At 43.6% G+C, this 22,062-nt stretch overlaps 1 protein-coding gene across 3 annotated transcripts in view; it reads left to right on the top strand.

Annotated features, from left to right (window-relative positions):
* The window catches only part of LOC121382890, a 110,605-nt gene that overhangs the window by 65,875 nt on the left and 22,668 nt on the right, over positions 1–22,062 (top strand). For all 3 annotated transcript variants that reach the window (XM_041512570.1, XM_041512569.1, XM_041512571.1), the window contains 3 exons: positions 11,633–11,750; positions 13,182–14,754; positions 17,154–17,240. In XM_041512570.1, the coding sequence (XP_041368504.1) occupies positions 11,646–11,750; positions 13,182–14,754; positions 17,154–17,240 (1,765 nt within the window). In that variant the 5' untranslated portion in view covers positions 11,633–11,645. The remainder of the gene's footprint in view (positions 1–11,632; positions 11,751–13,181; positions 14,755–17,153; positions 17,241–22,062) is intronic.

Genomic DNA, 22,062 nt, shown 5'->3' with positions numbered 1-22,062 from the left:
GTTACTGATCAAGTTTAACTTTCATGGCGATTTACCCATTTTTCACAGAGTTATGGCCCTTGAACAGGTAGAAGATAAAAAAATGTGTTAGGTCTGGTAGGAGACCTGCATTGCTTTAGCATTACTCTCATAATGCTTGTTGTTTTAGATATATTTTATTAAATTTGGTTTCCCATAGATGTCGGAAGATGACACCCGCTTGAGGGGAGCAGATATTAACTCTAGCCATAAATCAACTGGTGTGGGGGCAATATTAACGCGTGATCTGGCCACCTGAGCTTCAGCATACCACCTAATCAGCTATAGGGTGTATACCACCAAATCAAGTCCCATAGACGACAATACTAAAATATGTGGCTAAAACTCCTGCCTGCCGCATATCAATCGACATATACACTGCAGGTATAATACTACCACACCTCACCCTTAAAGTAAATCAGAAAAAAAATGGGGTCAAGCTGCTCATTTCAGAGATAACAGGTAGCCTCTATGACTACCCTACTCCCACACAAAATTTTAGTACTTGTTTTTTTTTTTTACATGTTTCAAGCATATAGTCTTTGAGACGAAAGGTCCGAAAACCTACTAAATGTTTTCATTTGGAATGTACCGGTATAAGCCCCACATGTATATACAGTATATGCACAGGTGAAGTTTCTCAATGTTGGACTGGCTACCTACTTTATACAGTTTTTGATTTTATTCATTATCGGGTATTGAATGTCAAGCATTTGGTAATTCTGACACGTAGTCTTAGAGGAAGCCTTCTTCTATTTTCCATTAGTAGCAAGGAATCAGCACATACACGTCCTTTGATATACGAGTCATATGGTTGTGATAGGGAAAAACCCAATCAGATAATAAGTCCACCAAGGGGATTCAGTCGTATGACGCAAGCACTTCATGCAAGCTCTCTACCCACTGAGCACTTTGTCACTGAGCACTTTGTCACTGAGCACTTTGCCACTTGACACTTTGCCACTTGGCACTTTGTCACTGAGCACTTTGTCACTGAGCACTTTGTTACTGAGCACTTTGTGACTGAGATATTTTGTCACTGAGCACTTTGTCACTGAGCACTTAGTCACTGAACATTTTGTCACTGAGCACTTAGTCACTGAACATTTTGTCACTGAGCACTTTGTCACTGAGCACTTTGTTACAAGCACTAAAGGCGAGCTCTCTACCCACTGGGCACTTTTTCACTGAGCACTTTGTCACTAAGCATTTTGTCACTGTGCACTTTGTCACTGAGCACTTAGTCACCGAACATTTTGTCACTGAGCACTTTGTCACTGAGCACTTAGTCACTGAACATTTTGTCACTGAGCACTTTGTCACTGAGCACTTTGTTACTGAGCACTTTGTGACTGAGATATTTTGTCACTGAGCACTTTGTCACTGAGCACTTAGTCACTGAACATTTTGTCACTGAGCACTTAGTCACTGAACATTTTGTCACTGAGCACTTTGTCACTGAGCACTTTGTTACAAGCACTAAAGGCGAGCTCTCTACCCATTGGGCACTTTTTCACTGAGCACTTTGTCACTAAGCATTTTGTCACTGTGCACTTTGTCACTGAGCACTTAGTCACCGAACATTTTGTCACTGAGCACTTTGTCACTGAGCACTTAGTCACTGAACATTTTGTCACTGAGCACTTTGTCACTGAGCACTTGTCACAGAGCACTTTGTTACAAGCACTAAAGGCGAGCTCTCTACCCACTGGGCACTTTGTCACTGAGCACTTTGTCACTGAGCACTTTGCCACTGAGCATTTTGTCACCGTGCACTTTGTCACTGAGCACTTAGTCACTGAGCACTTTGTCAGTGCACACTTTGTCACTGAGCACTTAGTCACTGAGCATTTCGTCACTGAGCACTTAGTCACTGAACATTTTTTCACCGAGCACTTTGTCACCGCACACTTTGTCACCGCGCACTTTGTCACCGAGCACTTTGTAACTTTGTCATTGAGCACTTTGTCACTGTGCACTTAGTCACTGAACATTTTGTCACTGAGCACTTTGTCACTGAGCACTTTGTCATTGAGCACTTAGTCACTGAGCACTTAGTCACTAAACATTTTGTCACTGAGCACTTTGTCACTGAGCACTTTGTCACTGAGCACTTTGTCACTGAGCACTTTGCCACTTGACACTTTGCCACTTGGCACTTTGTCACTGAGCACTTTGTCACTGAGCACTTTGTTACTGAGCACTTTGTGACTGAGATATTTTGTCACTGAGCACTTTGTCACTGAGCACTTAGTCACTGAACATTTTGTCACTGAGCACTTAGTCACTGAACATTTTGTCACTGAGCACTTTGTCACTGAGCACTTTGTCACAGAGCACTTAGTCACTGAGCACTTAGTCACTAAACATTTTGTCACTGAGCACTTTGTCACTGAGCACTTAGTCACTGAACATTTTGTCACTGAGCACTTTGTCACTGAGCACTTTGTTACAAGCACTAAAGGCGAGCTCTCTTCCCATTGGGCACTTTTTCACTGAGCACTTTGTCACTAAGCATTTTGTCACTGTGCACTTTGTCACTGAGCACTTAGTCACCGAACATTTTGTCACTGAGCACTTTGTCACTGAGCACTTAGTCACTGAACATTTTGTCACTGAGCACTTTGTCACTGAGCACTTTGTCACAGAGCACTTAGTCACTGAGCACTTAGTCACTAAACATTTTGTCTCTGAGCACTTTGTCACTGAGCACTTAGTCACTGAACATTTTGTCACTGAGCACTTTGTCACTGAGCACTTTGTTACAAGCACTAAAGGCGAGCTCTCTACCCACTGGGCACTTTGTCACTGAGCACTTTGTCACTGAGCACTTTGCCACTGAGCATTTTGTCACCGTGCACTTTGTCACTGAGCACTTAGTCACTGAGCACTTTGTCAGTGCACACTTTGTCACTGAGCACTTAGTCACTGAGCATTTCATCACTGAGCACTTAGTCACTGAACATTTTTTCACCGAGCACTTTGTCACCGCACACTTTGTCACTGCGCACTTTGTCACCGAGCACTTTGTCACTTTGTCATTGAGCACTTTGTCACTGTGCACTTAGTCACTGAACATTTTGTCACTGAGCACTTTGTCATTGAGCACTTAGTCACTGAGCACTTAGTCACTAAACATTTTGTCACTGAGCACTTTGTCACTGAGCACTTAGTCACTGAACATTTTGTCACTGAGCACTTTGTTACAAGCACTAAAGGCGAGCTCTCTACCCACTGGGCACTTTGTCACTGAGCACTTTGTCACTGAGCACTTTGCCACTGAGCATTTTGTCACTGTGCACTTTGTCACTGAGCACTTAGTCACCGATCATTTTGTCACTGAGCACTTTGTCACTGAGCACTTAGTCACTGAACATTTTGTCACTGAGCACTTTGTCACTGAGCACTTGTCACAGAGCACTTTGTTACAAGCACTAAAGGCGAGCTCTCTACCCACTGGGCACTTTGTCACTGAGCACTTTGTCACTGAGCACTTTGCCACTGAGCATTTTGTCACCGTGCACTTTGTCACTGAGCACTTAGTCACTGAGCACTTTGTCAGTGCACACTTTGTCACTGAGCACTTAGTCACTGAGCATTTCATCACTGAGCACTTAGTCACTGAACATTTTTTCACCGAGCACTTTGTCACCGCACACTTTGTCACTGCGCACTTTGTCACCGAGCACTTTGTCACTTTGTCATTGAGCACTTTGTCACTGTGCACTTAGTCACTGAACATTTTGTCACTGAGCACTTTGTCATTGAGCACTTAGTCACTGAGCACTTAGTCACTAAACATTTTGTCACTGAGCACTTTGTCACTGAGCACTTAGTCACTGAACATTTTGTCACTGAGCACTTTGTTACAAGCACTAAAGGCGAGCTCTCTACCCACTGGGCACTTTGTCACTGAGCACTTTGTCACTGAGCACTTTGCCACTGAGCATTTTGTCACTGTGCACTTTGTCACTGAGCACTTAGTCACCGATCATTTTGTCACTGAGCACTTAGTCACTGAGCACTTTGTCAGTGCGCACTTTGTCACTGAGCACTTAGTCACTGAGCATTTCGTCACTGAGCACTTAGTCACTGAACATTTTGTCACCGAGCACTTTGTCACTGCACACTTTGTCACCGAGCACTTTGTCACTTTGTCATTGAGCACTTTGTCACTGAGCACTTTGCCACTGAGCATTTTGTCACTGTGCACTTTGTCACTGAGCACTTAGTCACCGGTCATTTTGTCACTGAGCACTTAGTCACTGAGCACTTTGTCAGTGCGCACTTTGTCACTGAGCACTTAGTCACTGAGCATTTCGTCACTGAGCACTTAGTCACTGAACATTTTGTCACCGAGCACTTTGTCACTGCACACTTTGTCACCGAGCACTTTGTCACTTTGTCATTGAGCACTTTGTCACTGAGCATTTTGTCACTGAGCATTTTGTCCCAGAGCACTGTCACATAGCACTTTGTCACTGAGCACTGTCACTAAGCACTTTGTTACTGAGCACTGTCACTGAGCACTGTCACTGAGCACTTTGTTACTGAGCACTGTCACTGAGCACTTAGTCATTTAGCACTTTGTTACTGAGCACTTTGTTACTGAGCACTGTCACTGAGCACTTAGTCATTTAGCACTTTGTGACTGAGCACTTTGTTACTGAGCACTTAGTCATTTAGCACTTTGTCACCGAGTACTTTGTTACTGATAATGTACTAGTTCACTGATCAGTGAATTGATGATTCGTTGGTGGTTATGGTACTGGGAGAAGTCAGTGTAGTGGCCTTAAACTATGTACACCAAGTTGTTAAAACTCGCTTTGGGTAGGATGTATCAGAATGTGAACCCACTACACCACAGAGACCGGTTTTCACTGAGTTGGAGCCCACACATACAGTTACCAGTCTTTAATCTCATGACTGTGGCATAACCACCATACTGGACCATAAAATCTATACATGTGGTTATCAGCAAACATAATGTGTTACACCACCCAGGATTAGTTCTCTTTAGCAAAATACAAAAGATACGTTTGACGTCATTAAGATCTGGTTTAGTTCTGATTGGTAACATTTTGATTAATTCCTACATAAAACACATATTACATAGTTTATAAGTATCCTGTTTACCAGTACATGCTTCGGCCTATGATTGGTTCTTCTCTTCCTGTTACATGGATTATGTAAGAAACTATAGATTTTACACATATACAGTTGGACCAGTTTGAAGTTAAAAGTATCTTTTATATCACTAGAGCACATTGGTTACTTAATCATCAGCTGTTGAATGAATGAATGAATGAATGAATGAATGAATGAATGTTTAACGACACCCCAGCACAAAAATCAGCAGTCAAACATTTGTTAATGCTGACCTGTAGTCTTCACAGGAAACCAATAAAACAAAACATCCATTTAGCAGGAAAGAATCTTTTAGATTCACTTGCCCACAGATAGAACAGCACAGACATTGATACTTTGATATACCAGTCGTGGGGCACTGGTTGAGATAGTTTGGGAAAAAATGTGAGACTGGGTCCACTGAGAGGAGTTGATCCATTGACCCATTAAGCACCTCGGGTGATACAATCTACTGCCTGAGCTAGATCCCCTGTTTAATAGAACAGTACATGGATGTTTGCAATCAGTACAACTGTCTTGTTTATGTAATGTTAGGCACAAAAACTAGTCTTAAGCTAGTAATAATTTTGTAAAGTTTGTTTGTTTGTTGTTGTTTTGTTTGGTTTTTTGTTTGTGTTTTATTATTATTCACCTTTCCCTGTTACAAAAAAGCCTACCCTCAATCCAGGGAGTTTGTTTTGTTGAATAACATCACTAATTTTGACATACAGTCTTAGAGGGGAAATCTGTTCTATTTTTCCATTAATAGCAAGGGATCTTTTATATGCACCCCATGGCCTTTGATATATACCAGTAGTAATGAGAAATAGCCCAATGGATCCACCGACGGGGATCGATCCTAGACTGATCGCACATCAAGCGAGCACTTTACCACTGGGCTATGTCCCACCCAGTTTTGTAATGCCTTAGATGATTTAAATTGGTTGAAAGTTGGTCATGTTTTGTGATCAACTGTTGTATAAGCACAGCCCAGGTTTCACCATAATATTCTCCAAGTTCATCACATTTGGTAGTACATGTACTTTTAGTACAAATTATGCAGCGATCCTAAAGAAGCAAATTTTTGTAACACCTTTAATTGGGTGGCATGATATGATAAAATATTCCAGCTGCAGTGCAAGTTTATTGCTGCTGAAAGACTGGGTCCTGATTACTCAGTGGCGTAGGCAGGATTTTGTAGGGGGGGGGGGGGGGGGCACCTGTGTAGTGGGATATGACACAGGAACCTTTGAATAAACAGGGGGCAGGATTTAGCTCTGTCGGTTGAGTGCTCGCCTGAGGTACTTGTGTCGCATGATCGAATTACCTCAGTGGATCCATTCAACTAATTGTTTTGTGTCGTTCCAACCAGTTCCAACTGGTCAAAGGCTGTGGTATGTTCTTTCCTGTCTATGGGAAAGTGCATATAAAAGATCCCTTGCTGCTAATGGAAAAATGTAGCAGGTTTCCTCTGATGACTGTATGTCAGAATTATCAAATGTTTGACATCCAATAGCCGATGATTAATGAATCAGTGTGTCCTAGTGGTGTTGTGAAAGAAAACAAACTTCAGATAGAGGTGTCTGTATGTTATAGGTTTTACTGTGTTCAGTCATTCTGTGATCAGTCCATATGTAACATTCACAGTTATATAACACTAGTTAGACAGTGTAATGGATTTTTACAGATGTACGTTTACGTGCTTCATCAACACTTAATCTAGTCACTCAGCATCTCCTGATTAAATCCATTCACATAATTGATTTTCTTAATACAAGTAGGACTAGAACGCTCGCTTTAGTACTGACTTACACACACAAACACAGCACAGGAAATGCAGGCTTTTTGTCCACGCTTTAAACCTCGGAGGATTGTTTCAGGGTATATGGCGGACACTATAAATAATTGTTAACAGCGTGGCCACTATAAACTGATGACAGTGGCTATCTATATAGCAACACGGCCGTATGTTGTTGCTTGTTGTTATGTTATGATGGTCTGACCCATTGTGGAACTAGATCAAACAGTGCGCTGGTCAATACCATCCATTGATCTCCCGCGGTGTGTGGTTTTCTTTAACGGGTGGACTAATACAAACCCAGTGAGGAATTCGGTCTTGACACCGATTCCCAAGGACCCCGGATTTGTTTGTGATTGCGGCTTAAACCAATCATGTCATTCACCCATATGTCAAAGCTCTGAGTTGTGTCATCTGGCTAATGGATTTATTGTGGTGTGGAAAGCCAAAATCAGGTCTCACCACTCCTTGTACTCTTTATGGTAACTCTTTTAAGGCTAAAGCAAAGCTTTTACTTGAACAAACAAACATTGGTGAGTTATAAATGTGTAAACGGTATGTATCTTGTAGCAGGATGATTATGTACAAGACTTTATAATGGAAATGGTAACTGGAATGGTAAGACAAATATCTTATTCTTGTATAGCAGTATTTAAATATATTGCTTTTATAGATTACATGTACATCTATAAAGTCCTAATTACATGTACATCTATGTGTATGTGTATGTGTCTTTGTGTGTGTGTGTGTGTGTGTGTGTGTGTGTGTGTGTGTGTGTGTGTGTGTGTGTGTTGTGTGTGGTGTGTGTGTTTTGTGTATGTGCGAGTGAGTGTATATTTTTATTTTGTTTATTTTTTAAATATGGACATTAAATACTGTATTAATTTCTTATTTGTTGTTGGGTGCTTGTTAGTTAACATTGTTTTTACCATAGAAACAATAATTACTTTAAAAAGTTATGAATTAAAATATTTTTGTATTTACATGTAGTTTATACATGTACTGTTAATGTTACATGCACTTATATTTATAGTATTAGTGTAATATCTAAAATAGATTTTTAAGCTTGTTGCTTTTGAAGTTTTCAATTCAAAATCATGGAAAACAGAAATAATATTAATTCCTGACACAGCTCATGCAAATAATATTTCCATATATACCTTTTCTGACACCAATAGCCGATGTGTATTTTTGTGCTGGGGTATCGTTAAACATTCATTCATTCATTCGTTCATTCTGTTCTTGAAAATGTGCATGTGTTTGTATTGGTATTTGTTGTCTTGTCATGTCAAGTGCGTACAATGCTAATGAGTAAGAGACATCTATGTTGTGACAGCAGGTTTCCTTTCTCCCTTCTTGTGTCAATTACCAGACATACATTTATATATATTAGATATTTAATATTAGTAACCTTGTTTTGAAGGTACTGAATGTTATATGAGTTTTATTTTCTTCCTTTTGGCCACACTATTTCACCTGAACCATCATTCTGGTCACGTGCTGGTTACACAAAGTTCTTTAACTTGATGCAGGGTGACTTGCCAGTCAATTACATTCTAAAATTAAACATTGCAAACTTAAGCATCATTGGACTGTCTTCATGTATTACAAAAACCTACCTGTATAGTCCGTTTGGGTCAAAAAGGAACTGATGAATTGGCACTTAAAGCTTTACTAGATAAAGTTTAATTCATATAAAAACATATTATATTAGATTTTAAACCCATACCAACTCAAATAAAAAAAATTGAAGAAGAAAAAATCTGTGTTATTAAAACGTTTCTTTACAGATTATCATCAAATTGCTTAGGTTAAAGGTTATTTGTTTTATACAGCTATGATGCCAAGTGATGGAACAGCCTAGGTAAAGCATGCACAGTTCTACCTTTAGTCTCCAGGGCATACAATTTGAAGTTTTCAGACAAAAGATATATCATTCATGTGGTTTTAGTGTTTACTAGTTCAGATACAAATAGAAATGTTAATGGACCATGTTAATTAAACAAGATTCTAATATGAACAATTTTCATAGCTTTTCTCCATCAAATTTCCTATTATAAATAACCAAAAAAAAAGAAGAAAAAAGTATGCTAGGATAAACTTGAAAGCTGCCATTTACATTTCAGCAGATTACTCCATCGGTTCTTTTACAGGGGAGTACTTGTTGGCGCCAAACAATAGTGTGAATGAAACGATAATAGACAGGGATTTCCTGGAAGCATTGAACTTAATGCTCGTGCCGCCTTTGTATCACCGCAGTGCCGCCTTTGTATTGACTGTGATGCTGATTTCAAATGGATACATTTCTCACACTGGCAATGTAGGCCCATTCTCTTATTATTTTCTCAACAAACAAAAACAGTGATAAAATTAGCTAACACGTCTTTTCAGATTTTCTGACAAACAATTACAGCTTTTGCACGAATGGTCCGTCGTTTATGTTAATATTGGTTTTGTATAACCAACAGACGAAGAACAAAATTGTCCATTACTTTGGTAACATTGCAGCACAGCAGTAAAAAAAAAAGTAGTACAACACTGCAGAGGCAGGGTTTATTAATATTAATATTAGTCTGAAGTTTGCAATTTTTATGACCTCAATTTGTGATTCATCACTGATGACTTTTTGAGAATAAACAATGTGCTTCGGATGGGATAATTACCAAATAAAAAAATTACTGGCCACGGAATAAACAATGTGCTCAGTTGTGCGTGTGTTACAAACTTAGTAATCATAATTAATGTACTACGGTGTTCTCATTGAATAATTACCGTATAAGAAACTTACTGGCCACTGAATAAACAATGTGCTGGGGTGGGATTATTTCCCTACATGTTAGAAACACGTAACAGCTACAGACTTACCAATGTAAACAAACATTCCTTTCTTCTCCAAGAGGCTTGCTCCTTATATGAAGAGAGACGAGAAATGATCTGTCTCATGGACAATTGAATGATATGTTTGCAAAAAATAGTGGTATTATTAGTGCGAGAAACTGATATATTGGCAGCAAACCGGGAAGATGGATAGTTCACCATCTGTCTCGGCATTGTTAATTGTCAGTCTGAGAATATGACAATACGTACAATGTACATTTAATGACATACTTTGTACATGTATAGTTATGATAATGTATAGTTATGTACATACATACATGCATACAATGTTAATTTAATGACATATTTTGTACATGTACAGTTATATACATACGTACAATCTACATTTAATGACATATTTTGTATATGTATAGTTATGTATATACATACAATCTACATTTAATGACATATTTTGTACATGTATAGTTATGTACATACATAAAAGCTTCATTTTATGATGCTCATACTGGTACATCATGTCATGTATGCTGATGGAAAAAACATAAAGGAACATAAAAGTGGTAGCAGCAAAGTTCATCTGCAACCAAAAGCCTTGTCCAAAGTGACAGGAAGCGACATGTGGCCATGTTACTGACATCCATCCTCACATTAGTGACTCGCGTTAATTGGTCCCACATTAAATATCTTTGTATTTTACAAATGAGTAATCAATTTATAATATGTGCAGAGGTATGTATGTATATGTGTGTGTGTGTATATATATATATATATATATATATATATATATATATATATATGATTCTAGTTTTGTAATTGAAAGTTTGTAATCTTGGTTTCTGTGGTTTGAAAGTTAACCAAAACGTAGGCTACAGAAGGTAGAGAATACATAGAATTACATACATGCACATATCATTGTTGTTGTTTTTAACTAATAACACCACCTGTATCACAGACTGTCAACAATATTTTATTCTTCAATCAATATACATAGTAAACACCATGTATCGTGACAGGAGAGAATAACAGGCTGCTAAATGACAGGTTTGTCTTTTTGAAGTAATGCCTTTGAAATTTCAGTTCCATTGTATACTCCTATACATGGAAGTTAGTCATTCTGAGTATACATTATCACTCATTCATTGGCATGGTGAATCGGTGGAAGTGTGTTTATCAAATCTAATAAAAAACTCAATTTTGACCAAATTGTCAATTAGAACCCTGTTATTCACAATTTACAACGTGAAGACCAAATATACACATTTTGACATTAGGTTGAACGTGGCTTTGATTCTAAAGTGGTAGACTATGTCTCTTAGTGGAATGAGATGGTTCCAGAACAATGTCTGCTAATATACACATTTTGACCCTTGCCCAGTAAGGATTACGGCAAATTAGATTCAAAATGACCATAATTCCAAAGTGTGTATCTAGATGTTATTCTTTAATTATCTGTTTGTTTGTAGATGACATTCTCTAAGCATCTGTTTGTTTGTAGAATACTTTCTCTAATCATCTGTTTGTAGATGACATTCTCTAAGCATATGTTTGTTTGTAGAATACTTTCTCTAATCATTTGTTTGTAGATGATGTTCTCTAATCATCTGTTTGTAGATGACATTCTTTAATCATCTGCTTGTAGATGATGTTCTCTAATCATCTGTAGATGACATTCTCTAATCATCTGCTTCTAGATGACGTTCTCTAATCATCTGCTTGTTTGTAGATGACATTCTCTAATTATCTGTTTGTTTGTAGATGACATTCTCTAATCATCTGTTTGTTTGTAGATGACGTTCTCTAATTATCTGTTTGTTTGTAGATGACTTTCTCTAATTATCTGTTTGTTTGTAGATGATGTACCAAGATGTATGACCCGCTGAGTGCTGGGCGAGGTCGACTGCCCAACATCCAGGCGATCGGCAAGTGGGAGTCTGTGGATGAAGATGACCCACCATATGTTCCAGTTCAGGTTGGTACAATCAGTGCAAAATCTGTTCCAGTTCAGGTTGTGTGATCTGTGCAAAATATGATCCAGTTTAGGTTATGTTATCGGTGCAAAACATGTTCCAATTTAGGTTGGTGTCATCTTTGTAAAATATGTTCCAGTTTAGGTTGGTAATCGGTGCAAAATATGTTACAGTTTAGGTTAGTGGTGTCTGTGCAAAATATGTTCCAGTTCAGGTTGGTGTCATCTGTGCAAAATATTTTCCAGTTTATATTGGTGTCATCTGTGCAAAATGTGTTCCATTTCAGGTTAGTGTCATCTGTGCAAAATATGTTCCAGTTCAGGTTGGTGTCATCTGTGCAAAATATGTTCCAGTTCAGGTTGGTGTCATCTGTGCAAAATACTTTCCAGTTTATATTGGTGTGATCTGTGCAAAATATGTTCCGGTTCAGGTTGGTGTGATCTGTGCAAAATATGTTCCAGTTCAGGTTGGTGTAATCTGTGCAAAATATGTTTCAGTTCAGGTTGGTGTAATTTGTGTGCAAAATATGTTTCAGTTCAGGTTGGTGTAATCTGTGCAAAATATGTTTCAGTTCAGGTCTGTGTGATCTGTGCAAAATACATTCCAGTTCAGGTTTGTGTAATTTGTGTGCAAAATATGTTTTAGTTCAGGTTGGTGTAATCTGTGCAAAATATGTTCCAGTTCAGGTTGGTGTAATCTGTGCAAAATATGTTCCAGTTCAGATTTGTGTAATCTGTAAAATATGTTCTAGTTCAGGTTTGTGTAATCTGTACTAAACAAATGTCCTTTAAAAAGATACTGTCCTAAATGTACTGCTGCTGTAACATGTTTTACACCAACAGATCCCTCATAATTACTGAAATTACATATTAAATTTACATTTTCTTTTCTAAAATATCGGTGTTTGTATAAAGAGTATGTTTCTTGTCATTCTATTGATTGTGGTAGCACAATCTTGATTTTATATCCCAATAGGCAATATTGAAATAAATCACCCAATTTCATCCCCACGTGGCCCAAAATAACCCCCATCCCAGACTCTTTTGTATTGCAGACATTTTTGCTTGATTTATCCTGTAAATATGTAATATAAAATATAAACTTTCATCCCTATATGTGCATACATGCATATTCTATTAGGCCAGTGTCTGTACAGACAAACATTGTTATTTTGATGTTGAATGAACCAAATAACTTAATGTAAAGGTTCATTTATGGTTGAAATAAACATAATAGTTGTTAGTAAAAGTTCAACCAAATAGCTTAATGTATAGGTTCATTTACGGTTGAAATAAACATAATAGTTGTTAGTGAAAGTTCTATCATGGTAGCATTTTCTCAACCTTGAGCTACCCTTATAAAAGGGTTTGTGATAACATGTTATCTCTGTATATACATCAGTACTGTATTCTCTGTGTTACTGTACTTGACAGGTTTACGGCTACGAAGCCGACGGTGACCGGTCCTCAGAAATGGAGCCATCGTTTGACGTGAGTGATGCCGAAGATGCCGTCAAACTTCTGAGAAAGACGTTCCAGATAGTGAATCCCGGCCGCCACGCGTGCAGGAAGAACCCTGAGCACGGAGGGTCGTACTTCGTCCACTCGCACACCTCGGCCACCCTCGGCAAGGACTACAGCCAGCTGCGTAAAGTCCTCGAGCACCACGCCAAGCTGGAGTTCGTCCGGGACTGTCTGTTCCGAATCCGGTCGGCCTCGGCGTATGTGACCGATCTGGAGAGTGTGTTGAACCAGGAGTACCGGACGTCGCACTCCATCCAGCACGGCTGTACCCCGGACGTGGGAGTCAGCAAGCTGTTCTGTCTGAACGCTCTGTGTGAGGACCTGCGGGTCCATGTGAACCACTGGAACGTACTGAAGCAGCGCATGAACACCAGCAAGTGGCTGCAGCCGTGTCTGGGCCGGCTCTGTCTCCAGGTGGAACACGTCAAGCGGACACTCGCCCATCTCTGTGATAAAGCAATATGGCTGCTCGAGCACCTCATAAATGTCGGATTTGAAGTGTTCGCCCACTGCGATATCGAGAAGCTCAGTCCCGAAGTCATGTGGAACGTCACCCGGGGTTTGGAGGATTTCAATTCGATAGTTTCCGGAGTTCGGACTACGAACATCCACAGTGAGATCTCATTCACACCAGGTGTCTTCCTCTGTGTAAATCCCTCCTCATTAACTTTTCATCCTTGTCACCACCTTCATCCAGCATTTGCAAACTACCCCGGAAGACTGGGCGATTCGGTTAAGGCTATTCCATTTCCTAAAGTGCTGAGGATCCTGGCTCACGAGCGATCACGGTACGCCGCACAGCTGACGCACCAGTTCTTTACGACCAGCGACGAGCTACAGACTATCTTGAACTCAGGTCGGCTTCCTCCATATCAGTGGTGCGACAGGGAGACAACTCTGCTGTCGAGCGTGGGCAATGTTCAGCAGGAGACGTCGGACTACCACACAGGGTCGGGCCGGGCGAGCCGTCTCTCCACGGTGAGCACCTCGCTGCTCCGTGTGGGCCCCATTATCGCACCCGATCTCTCTGTCTACATGTCCCCGCTCGTCGAGTTCTCCGAGAAGGAGCAGGTCTTCGCCGAGAACTTCCTCCTCATCGTGTGCAGTTCCACCACGCTCCTCAGGAAGAACGACAACGGCAAGGCGCGGTCCAAGTCGAAGGAGGTCAAGGTCCCACAGAGTCCTGTGATCGGGCGGCCACCGAAGGCTGTGAGTGACGCACCGGTGTTGTCTCGAGCCGACTCGAGACGGAAGACAGTTTCATGGGGGGACAATGCGGACACTTCGATTCGTAACCAGGTCGTGTCACGGTACATGGATGTTATGTGGCAGCAGTTTGGGGAGAATCTCGACCTCTTCATGCTGGAGCCTGCGTGGGACACGAACCACAATCTGCTACACTCGCGATTTGGGAGTGTTCTCTTGTGTAACGACACAGTGGTGTCGGTCATCAGGCACATGATAGAGTATGTCTGTGTTAAAGGTAGGTCCTTCAGTTCTAGACTTAGTTCTCACTATTTACATTTATTCTGTAATCATGTACGGAAAAAAAATACCCAGACTTTGCTAATTTGATCCATGTTATGTAAGTCATTTGCACCTTTGATGGATGGGTCACACCACTAGAGTACATTAATCATCAGCTATTGGTTGTCACACATTTGTTAATTAATTAATATATGATATAGTCTTTGACATAACCTGCTACATATTTCTGTTAGCAGCAAGGGATTTTTTAATATGCACTTTCCCTCAGAGAGGACAGCATATACCATGTTATAGGGTACTGGGCCCATATTTTCGAAGCTATCTTAGCTGTAGGAAATCGTAAAACCATTGTAGATTGTCATGTCACTACAGTACATGCCATAATGATGTCATAGCTTATGATGGTTTTATGATTTCGTAGGCTAAGATTCATTCGAAAATATGGGTGCCTAGTTTGGGACGGGGAAAAAACCCGAGAGAGTAGGTCTACCAAAGATGTTTGATCTCATGTCCCAGTGTGAGCTCTTTACTAACTGATTGGCTGAGGTGTGATGAGTCATAGCCATTATTGCCTTTAGTGGACCCAGTGAGTTCTATACTGTTCCAACCAGTTTCCCATGACTAATGTAATGTCTATGGGAAAATGTATGTAAAAGATCCGTTGCTGCTGGTCTGTAGAAATGGCCTATGAGGCAACAGTGAGTTTCAGCTTTATCTAGAACAAGTGTGGAAATAATCATATGATTCACTCCAAACAGAGCTCTGTTGTTTAAAGGGTATGATTTAGCACAGTCAGTTGAATGCTTGCTTAAAATGCTTGCATCACAGGATCGAACCACCTCAGTGGATCCATTCAACTGATTGGGGTTTTTTCTCGTTCCAACCAGTGCACCACAACTGATCAAAGGCCGTGGTATGTGCATTCCTGTCTGTGGGAAAGTACATATATAAAAGATCCCTTGCTACACAATCTGATTAAAACTAGCTCTACTGGGTCTACCAGTAGATCTAACAGCATTGCATGGACTCCCATGTCCAGGTGACATTTCATCTATAAATAACAATTTAAATATCGACCAATTACACTTCGCCTTTTATAGCGTCATTCGGGAGCATACAAATTCTAAAAATATCGGGGGAGACTATTTATGCAATAGACAAACTTGTTGGTCTATTTCAACATTGAAAAAAAAGAGGGAAAAGTGTAGTAATAAACTCTGGATTGTATACTAGTATAAACAGATTTTATGGCTATACCATCACATTTTTTTTTCCTTCTGGCATACTTCGTAATTCACCCGAATCATTTCGTATACCCTTGGCATAATCCCGAATGTTTTCAAATCACTGGCATGATTTTGCAAGTAAGGTTTTGATTGGTCGAATGAAAGGTCAACTGGACATGAGCTCCAATGGGCTGCTGTTAGATCCACATGTAATAGTGGAGCTAATTGTAATTAGATTGCCTTGCTACATTAGGAAAAATGTAGCAGGTTTCCTCTGATGACTATGTGTCAGAATTGCCAATAGCCGATGATTACTTATTCAATAGTGGTGTTGTTAAACAAAACAAACTTTAACTGTAGTTTAAAATGTGGCAAAGTGGCATTAAAAAACTAATTTCTTTTACTTTCTTTTCTACCATCGAACTGCTGACTTTCAAAACAGCAGAACAAAATTTTATGTAGGAGTATGTTTATAATACTTGATGGGTATCTGTTTCTTCTAATCATGAAAATCTGAAATTGATCTGTATGCTCAGGTGTATTATATTTGTCAGTAGGTTGAGAATGTACATGTGTATGGTAGTGTTGCTTTATCTAGGACATAGTGTCATACACGTGTATGTATGTTGTAAGATATAAGAAATCAATGGTATGTCATAGCAGTGTGAGAAGTCCATGTATCTAAAACAATGGAACAGCTATATAGACATATGTCAAGAAACACTTTCTTTTCAAAATCTTGATTACTGATATGTTTAGTCTATTGAAAATTGATTAGCAACTACTATTTAATGTTTTAAAATTGTGTAGTGATCTCTGAAACTTGCGTAGCCAATTGCGACATGATACTGAACAAACTGTTCCCTGCATGTACGATACACATGACACATAATTTGATAATTATAATTAACTTTAAATGAAAATGGCATCTGAACATCAAAAGCGTTTAACAAACATTAAACAAACCTCTGTTTTAGTATTCTTAGCACTTTGTCCCACAGTTACACACAAATATTGTCTTTTTGAATGTGACTGCTCTTCTTTCTTTCTTTCTTACTTTCTTTCTTCTTTCTTTCATGTTTTTCCTCTTTACTTTTCTTTCCATTTTTCATTACTAGTGGAGAAGACTGTTATATATGTATACTATATAGTGTTTGTATTATTTCAGATCTGTTTCCTCCACCGTCAGTGGAACCACTGTTAGGGATGACTCTGAGACTTCACACGATGTCTGCATTTGCTGCCTGGGATTACTGTAAGTACAAGCAGTGGGGGTGTAGGGGGAGTGTCGGGTCTGCCTTACAAGCAGTGGGGAGGTGTAGGGGGAGTGTTGGGTCTGCCTTACAAGCGGTGGGGATATGTAGGCGGGTGTGTCGGGTCTGCCTTACAAGTGGTGGAGATGTGTAGGTGGGAGTGTTTGGTCTGCCTTACAAGCGGTGGGTGGAGATGTGTAGGCAGGAGTGTCAGGTCTGCCTTACAAACAGTGGGGATGTGTAGGAGGGAGAGTCGGGTCTGCCTTACAAGCAGTGGGCGGAGATGTGTAGGCAGGAGTGTCTGGTCTGCCTTACAAGTGGTGGGTGGAGATGTGTAGGCAGGAGTGTCTGGTCTGCCTTACAAGCAGTGGGGATGTGTAGGAGGGAGAGTCGGGTCTGCCTTACAAGCGGTGGGTGGAGATGTGTAGGCAGGAGTGTCAGGTCTGCCTTACAAGCTGTGGGGATGTGTAGGGAGAGTGTCTGGTCTGCCTTACAAGCGGTGAAGATGTGTAGGTGGGAGTGTCAGGTCTGCCTTACAAGCGGTGGGGATGTGTAGGTGGGAGTGTCCGGTCTGCCTTACAAGTGGTGGGGATGTGTAGGGGGAGTGTCGGGTCTGCCTTACAAGTGGTGGGGATGTGTAGGGGGAGTGTCGGGTCTGCCTTACAAGCGATGGGGATGTGTAGGGGAAGTGTCGGGTCTGCCTTACAAGCGGTGGGGATGTGTAGGTGGGAGTGTCAGGTCTGTCTTACAAGCGGTGGGGATGTGTAGGTGGGAGTGTCAGGTCTGCCTTACAAGCAGTGGGGAGGTGTAAGGGGGGTGTCGGGTCTGCCTTACAAGCAGTGGGGAGGTGTAGGGGGAGTGTAGGGTCTGCCTTACAAGTGGTGGGGATGTGTAGGTGGGAGTGTCTGGTCTGCGTTACAAGCTGTCGGGATGTGTAGGGGGAGTGTCGGGTCTGCCTTACAAGCGGTGGGGATGTGTAGGTGGGAGTGTCCAGTCTGCCTTACATACGGTGGGGATGTGATGGGGAAGTGTCGGGTCTGCCTTACAAGCGGTGGGGATGTGATGGGGAAGTGTTAGGTCTGCCTTACAAGTGGTGGGGATGTGTAGGGGGAGTGTCTGGTCTGCCTTACAAGCGGTGAAGATGTGTAGGCAGGAGTGTCAGGTCTGCCTTACACGCTGTGGGGATGTGTAGGTGGGAGTGTCTGGTCTGCCTTACAAGCGGTGGGTGGAGATGTGTAGGCAGGAGTGTCAGGTCTGCCTTACAAGCAGTGGGGGTGTAGGGGGAGTGTCGGGTCTGCCTTACAAGCAGTGGGGAGGTGTAGGGGGAGTGTTGGGTCTGCCTTACATGCGGTGGGGATATGTAGGCGGGTGTGTCGGGTCTGCCATACAAACGGTGGGTGGGGATGTGTAGGTGGGAGTGTCCGGTCTGCCTTACAAGTGGTGGCGATGTGTAGGGGGAGTGTCGGGTCTGCCTTACAAGCGGTGGGTGGAGATGTGTATGCAGGAGTGTCAGGTCTGCCTTACAAGCGGTGGGGATGTGTAGGGGGAGTGTCGGGTCTGCCTTACAAGCAGTGGGGAGGTGTAGGGGGAGTGTCGGGTCTGCCTTACAAGTGGTGGGGATGTGTAGGTGGGAGTGTCTGGTCTGCCTTACAAGCGGTGGGTGGAGATGTGTAGGCAGGAGTGTCAGGTCTGCCTTACAAGCGGTCAGGATGTGTAGGGGGAGTGTCGGGTCTGCCTTACAAGCGGTGGGTGGAGATGTGTAGGCAGGAGTGTCAGGTCTGCCTTACAAGTGGTGGGGATGTGTAGGGGGAGTGTCTGGTCTGCCTTACAAGCGGTGAAGATGTGTAGGCAGGAGTGTCAGGTCTGCCTTACACGCTGTGGGGATGTGTAGGTGGGAGTGTCTGGTCTGCCTTACAAGCGGTGGGTGGAGATGTGTAGGCAGGAGTGTCAGGTCTGCCTTACAAGCGGTGGGGATGTGTAGGGGGAGTGTCGGGTCTGCCTTACAAGCAGTGGGGAGGTGTAGGGGGAGTGTTGGGTCTGCCTTACAAGCGGTGGGGATATGTAGGCGGGTGTGTCGGGTCTGCCATACAAACGGTGGGTGGGGATGTGTAGGTGGGAGTGTCCGGTCTGCCTTACAAGTGGTGGCGATGTGTAGGGGGAGTGTCGGGTCTGCCTTACAAGCGGTGGGTGGAGATGTGTATGCAGGAGTGTCAGGTCTGCCTTACAAGTGGTGGGGATGTGTAGGGGGAGTGTCGGGTCTGCCTTACAAGCAGTGGGGAGGTGTAGGGGGAGTGTCGGGTCTGCCTTACAAGCAGTGGGGAGGTGTAGGGGGAGTGTAGGGTCTGCCTTACAAGTGGTGGGGATGTGTAGGTGGGAGTGTCTGGTCTGCGTTACAAGCTGTCGGGATGTGTAGGGGGAGTGTCGGGTCTGCCTTACAAGCGGTGGGGATGTGTAGGTGGGAGTGTCCAGTCTGCCTTACATACGGTGGGGATGTGATGGGGAAGTGTCGGGTCTGCCTTACAAGCGGTGGGGATGTGATGGGGAAGTGTTAGGTCTGCCTTACAAGTGGTGGGGATGTGTAGGGGGAGTGTCTGGTCTGCCTTACAAGCGGTGAAGATGTGTAGGCAGGAGTGTCAGGTCTGCCTTACACGCTGTGGGGATGTGTAGGTGGGAGTGTCTGGTCTGCCTTACAAGCGGTGGGTGGAGATGTGTAGGCAGGAGTGTCAGGTCTGCCTTACAAGCAGTGGGGGTGTAGGGGGAGTGTCGGGTCTGCCTTACAAGCAGTGGGGAGGTGTAGGGGGAGTGTTGGGTCTGCCTTACAAGCGGTGGGGATATGTAGGCGGGTGTGTCGGGTCTGCCATACAAACGGTGGGTGGGGATGTGTAGGTGGGAGTGTCCGGTCTGCCTTACAAGTGGTGGCGATGTGTAGGGGGAGTGTCGGGTCTGCCTTACAAGCGGTGGGTGGAGATGTGTATGCAGGAGTGTCAGGTCTGCCTTACAAGCGGTGGGGATGTGTAGGGGGAGTGTCGGGTGTGCCTTACAAGCAGTGGGGAGGTGTAGGGGGAGTGTCGGGTCTGCCTTACAAGTGGTGGGGATGTGTAGGTGGGAGTGTCTGGTCTGCCTTACAAGCGGTGGGTGGAGATGTGTAGGCAGGAGTGTCAGGTCTGCCTTACAAGCGGTCAGGATGTGTAGGGGGAGTGTCGGGTCTGCCTTACAAGCGGTGGGTGGAGATGTGTAGGCAGGAGTGTCAGGTCTGCCTTACAAGTGGTGGGGATGTGTAGGGGGAGTGTCTGGTCTGCCTTACAAGCGGTGAAGATGTGTAGGCAGGAGTGTCAGGTCTGCCTTACACGCTGTGGGGATGTGTAGGTGGGAGTGTCTGGTCTGCCTTACAAGCGGTGGGTGGAGATGTGTAGGCAGGAGTGTCAGGTCTGCCTTACAAGCAGTGGGGGTGTAGGGGGAGTGTCGGGTCTGCCTTACAAGCAGTGGGGAGGTGTAGGGGGAGTGTTGGGTCTGCCTTACAAGCGGTGGGGATATGTAGGCGGGTGTGTCGGGTCTGCCATACAAACGGTGGGTGGGGATGTGTAGGTGGGAGTGTCCGGTCTGCCTTACAAGTGGTGGGGATGTGTAGGGGGAGTGTCTGGTCTGTCTTACAAGCGGTGAAGATGTGTAGGCAGGAGTGTCAGGTCTGCCTTACACGCTGTGGGGATGTGTAGGTGGGAGTGTCTGGTCTGCCTTACAAGCGGTGGGTGGAGATGTGTAGGCAGGAGTGTCAGGTCTGCCTTACAAGCAGTGGGGGTGTAGGGGGAGTGTCGGGTCTGCCTTACAAGCAGTGGGGAGGTGTAGGGGGAGTGTTGGGTCTGCCTTACAAGCGGTGGGGATATGTAGGCGGGTGTGTCGGGTCTGCCATACAAACGGTGGGTGGGGATGTGTAGGTGGGAGTGTCCGGTCTGCCTTACAAGTGGTGGCGATGTGTAGGGGGAGTGTCGGGTCTGCCTTACAAGCGGTGGGTGGAGATGTGTATGCAGGAGTGTCAGGTCTGCCTTACAAGTGGTGGGGATGTGTAGGGGGAGTGTCGGGTCTGCCTTACAAGCAGTGGGGAGGTGTAGGGGGAGTGTCGGGTCTGCCTTACAAGCAGTGGGGAGGTGTAGGGGGAGTGTAGGGTCTGCCTTACAAGTGGTGGGGATGTGTAGGTGGGAGTGTCTGGTCTGCGTTACAAGCTGTCGGGATGTGTAGGGGGAGTGTCGGGTCTGCCTTACAAGCGGTGGGGATGTGTAGGTGGGAGTGTCCAGTCTGCCTTACATACGGTGGGGATGTGATGGGGAAGTGTCGGGTCTGCCTTACAAGTGGTGGGGATGTGTAGGGGGAGTGTCTGGTCTGCCTTACAAGCAGTGAAGATGTGTAGGCAGGAGTGTCAGGTCTGCCTTACACGCTGTGGGGATGTGTAGGTGGGAGTGTCTGGTCTGCCTTACAAGCGGTGGGTGGAGATGTGTAGGCAGGAGTGTCAGGTCTGCCTTACAAGCAGTGGGGGTGTAGGGGGAGTGTCGGGTCTGCCTTACAAGCAGTGGGGAGGTGTAGGGGGAGTGTTGGGTCTGCCTTACAAGCGGTGGGGATATGTAGGCGGGTGTGTCGGGTCTGCCATACAAACGGTGGGTGGGGATGTATAGGTGGGAGTGTCCGGTCTGCCTTACAAGTGGTGGCGATGTGTAGGGGGAGTGTCGGGTCTGCCTTACAAGCGGTGGGTGGAGATGTGTATGCAGGAGTGTCAGGTCTGCCTTACAAGTGGTGGGGATGTGTAGGTGGGAGTGTCTGGTCTGCCTTACAAGC

This window comes from Gigantopelta aegis, chromosome 10 (genome assembly GCF_016097555.1).
Source record: "Gigantopelta aegis isolate Gae_Host chromosome 10, Gae_host_genome, whole genome shotgun sequence".
Classification (NCBI taxonomy): Eukaryota; Metazoa; Mollusca; class Gastropoda; order Neomphalida; family Peltospiridae; genus Gigantopelta; species Gigantopelta aegis.
Note: the sequence above shows the minus strand (reverse complement) of the source record. Positions and strands in the feature narration are given on the sequence as shown.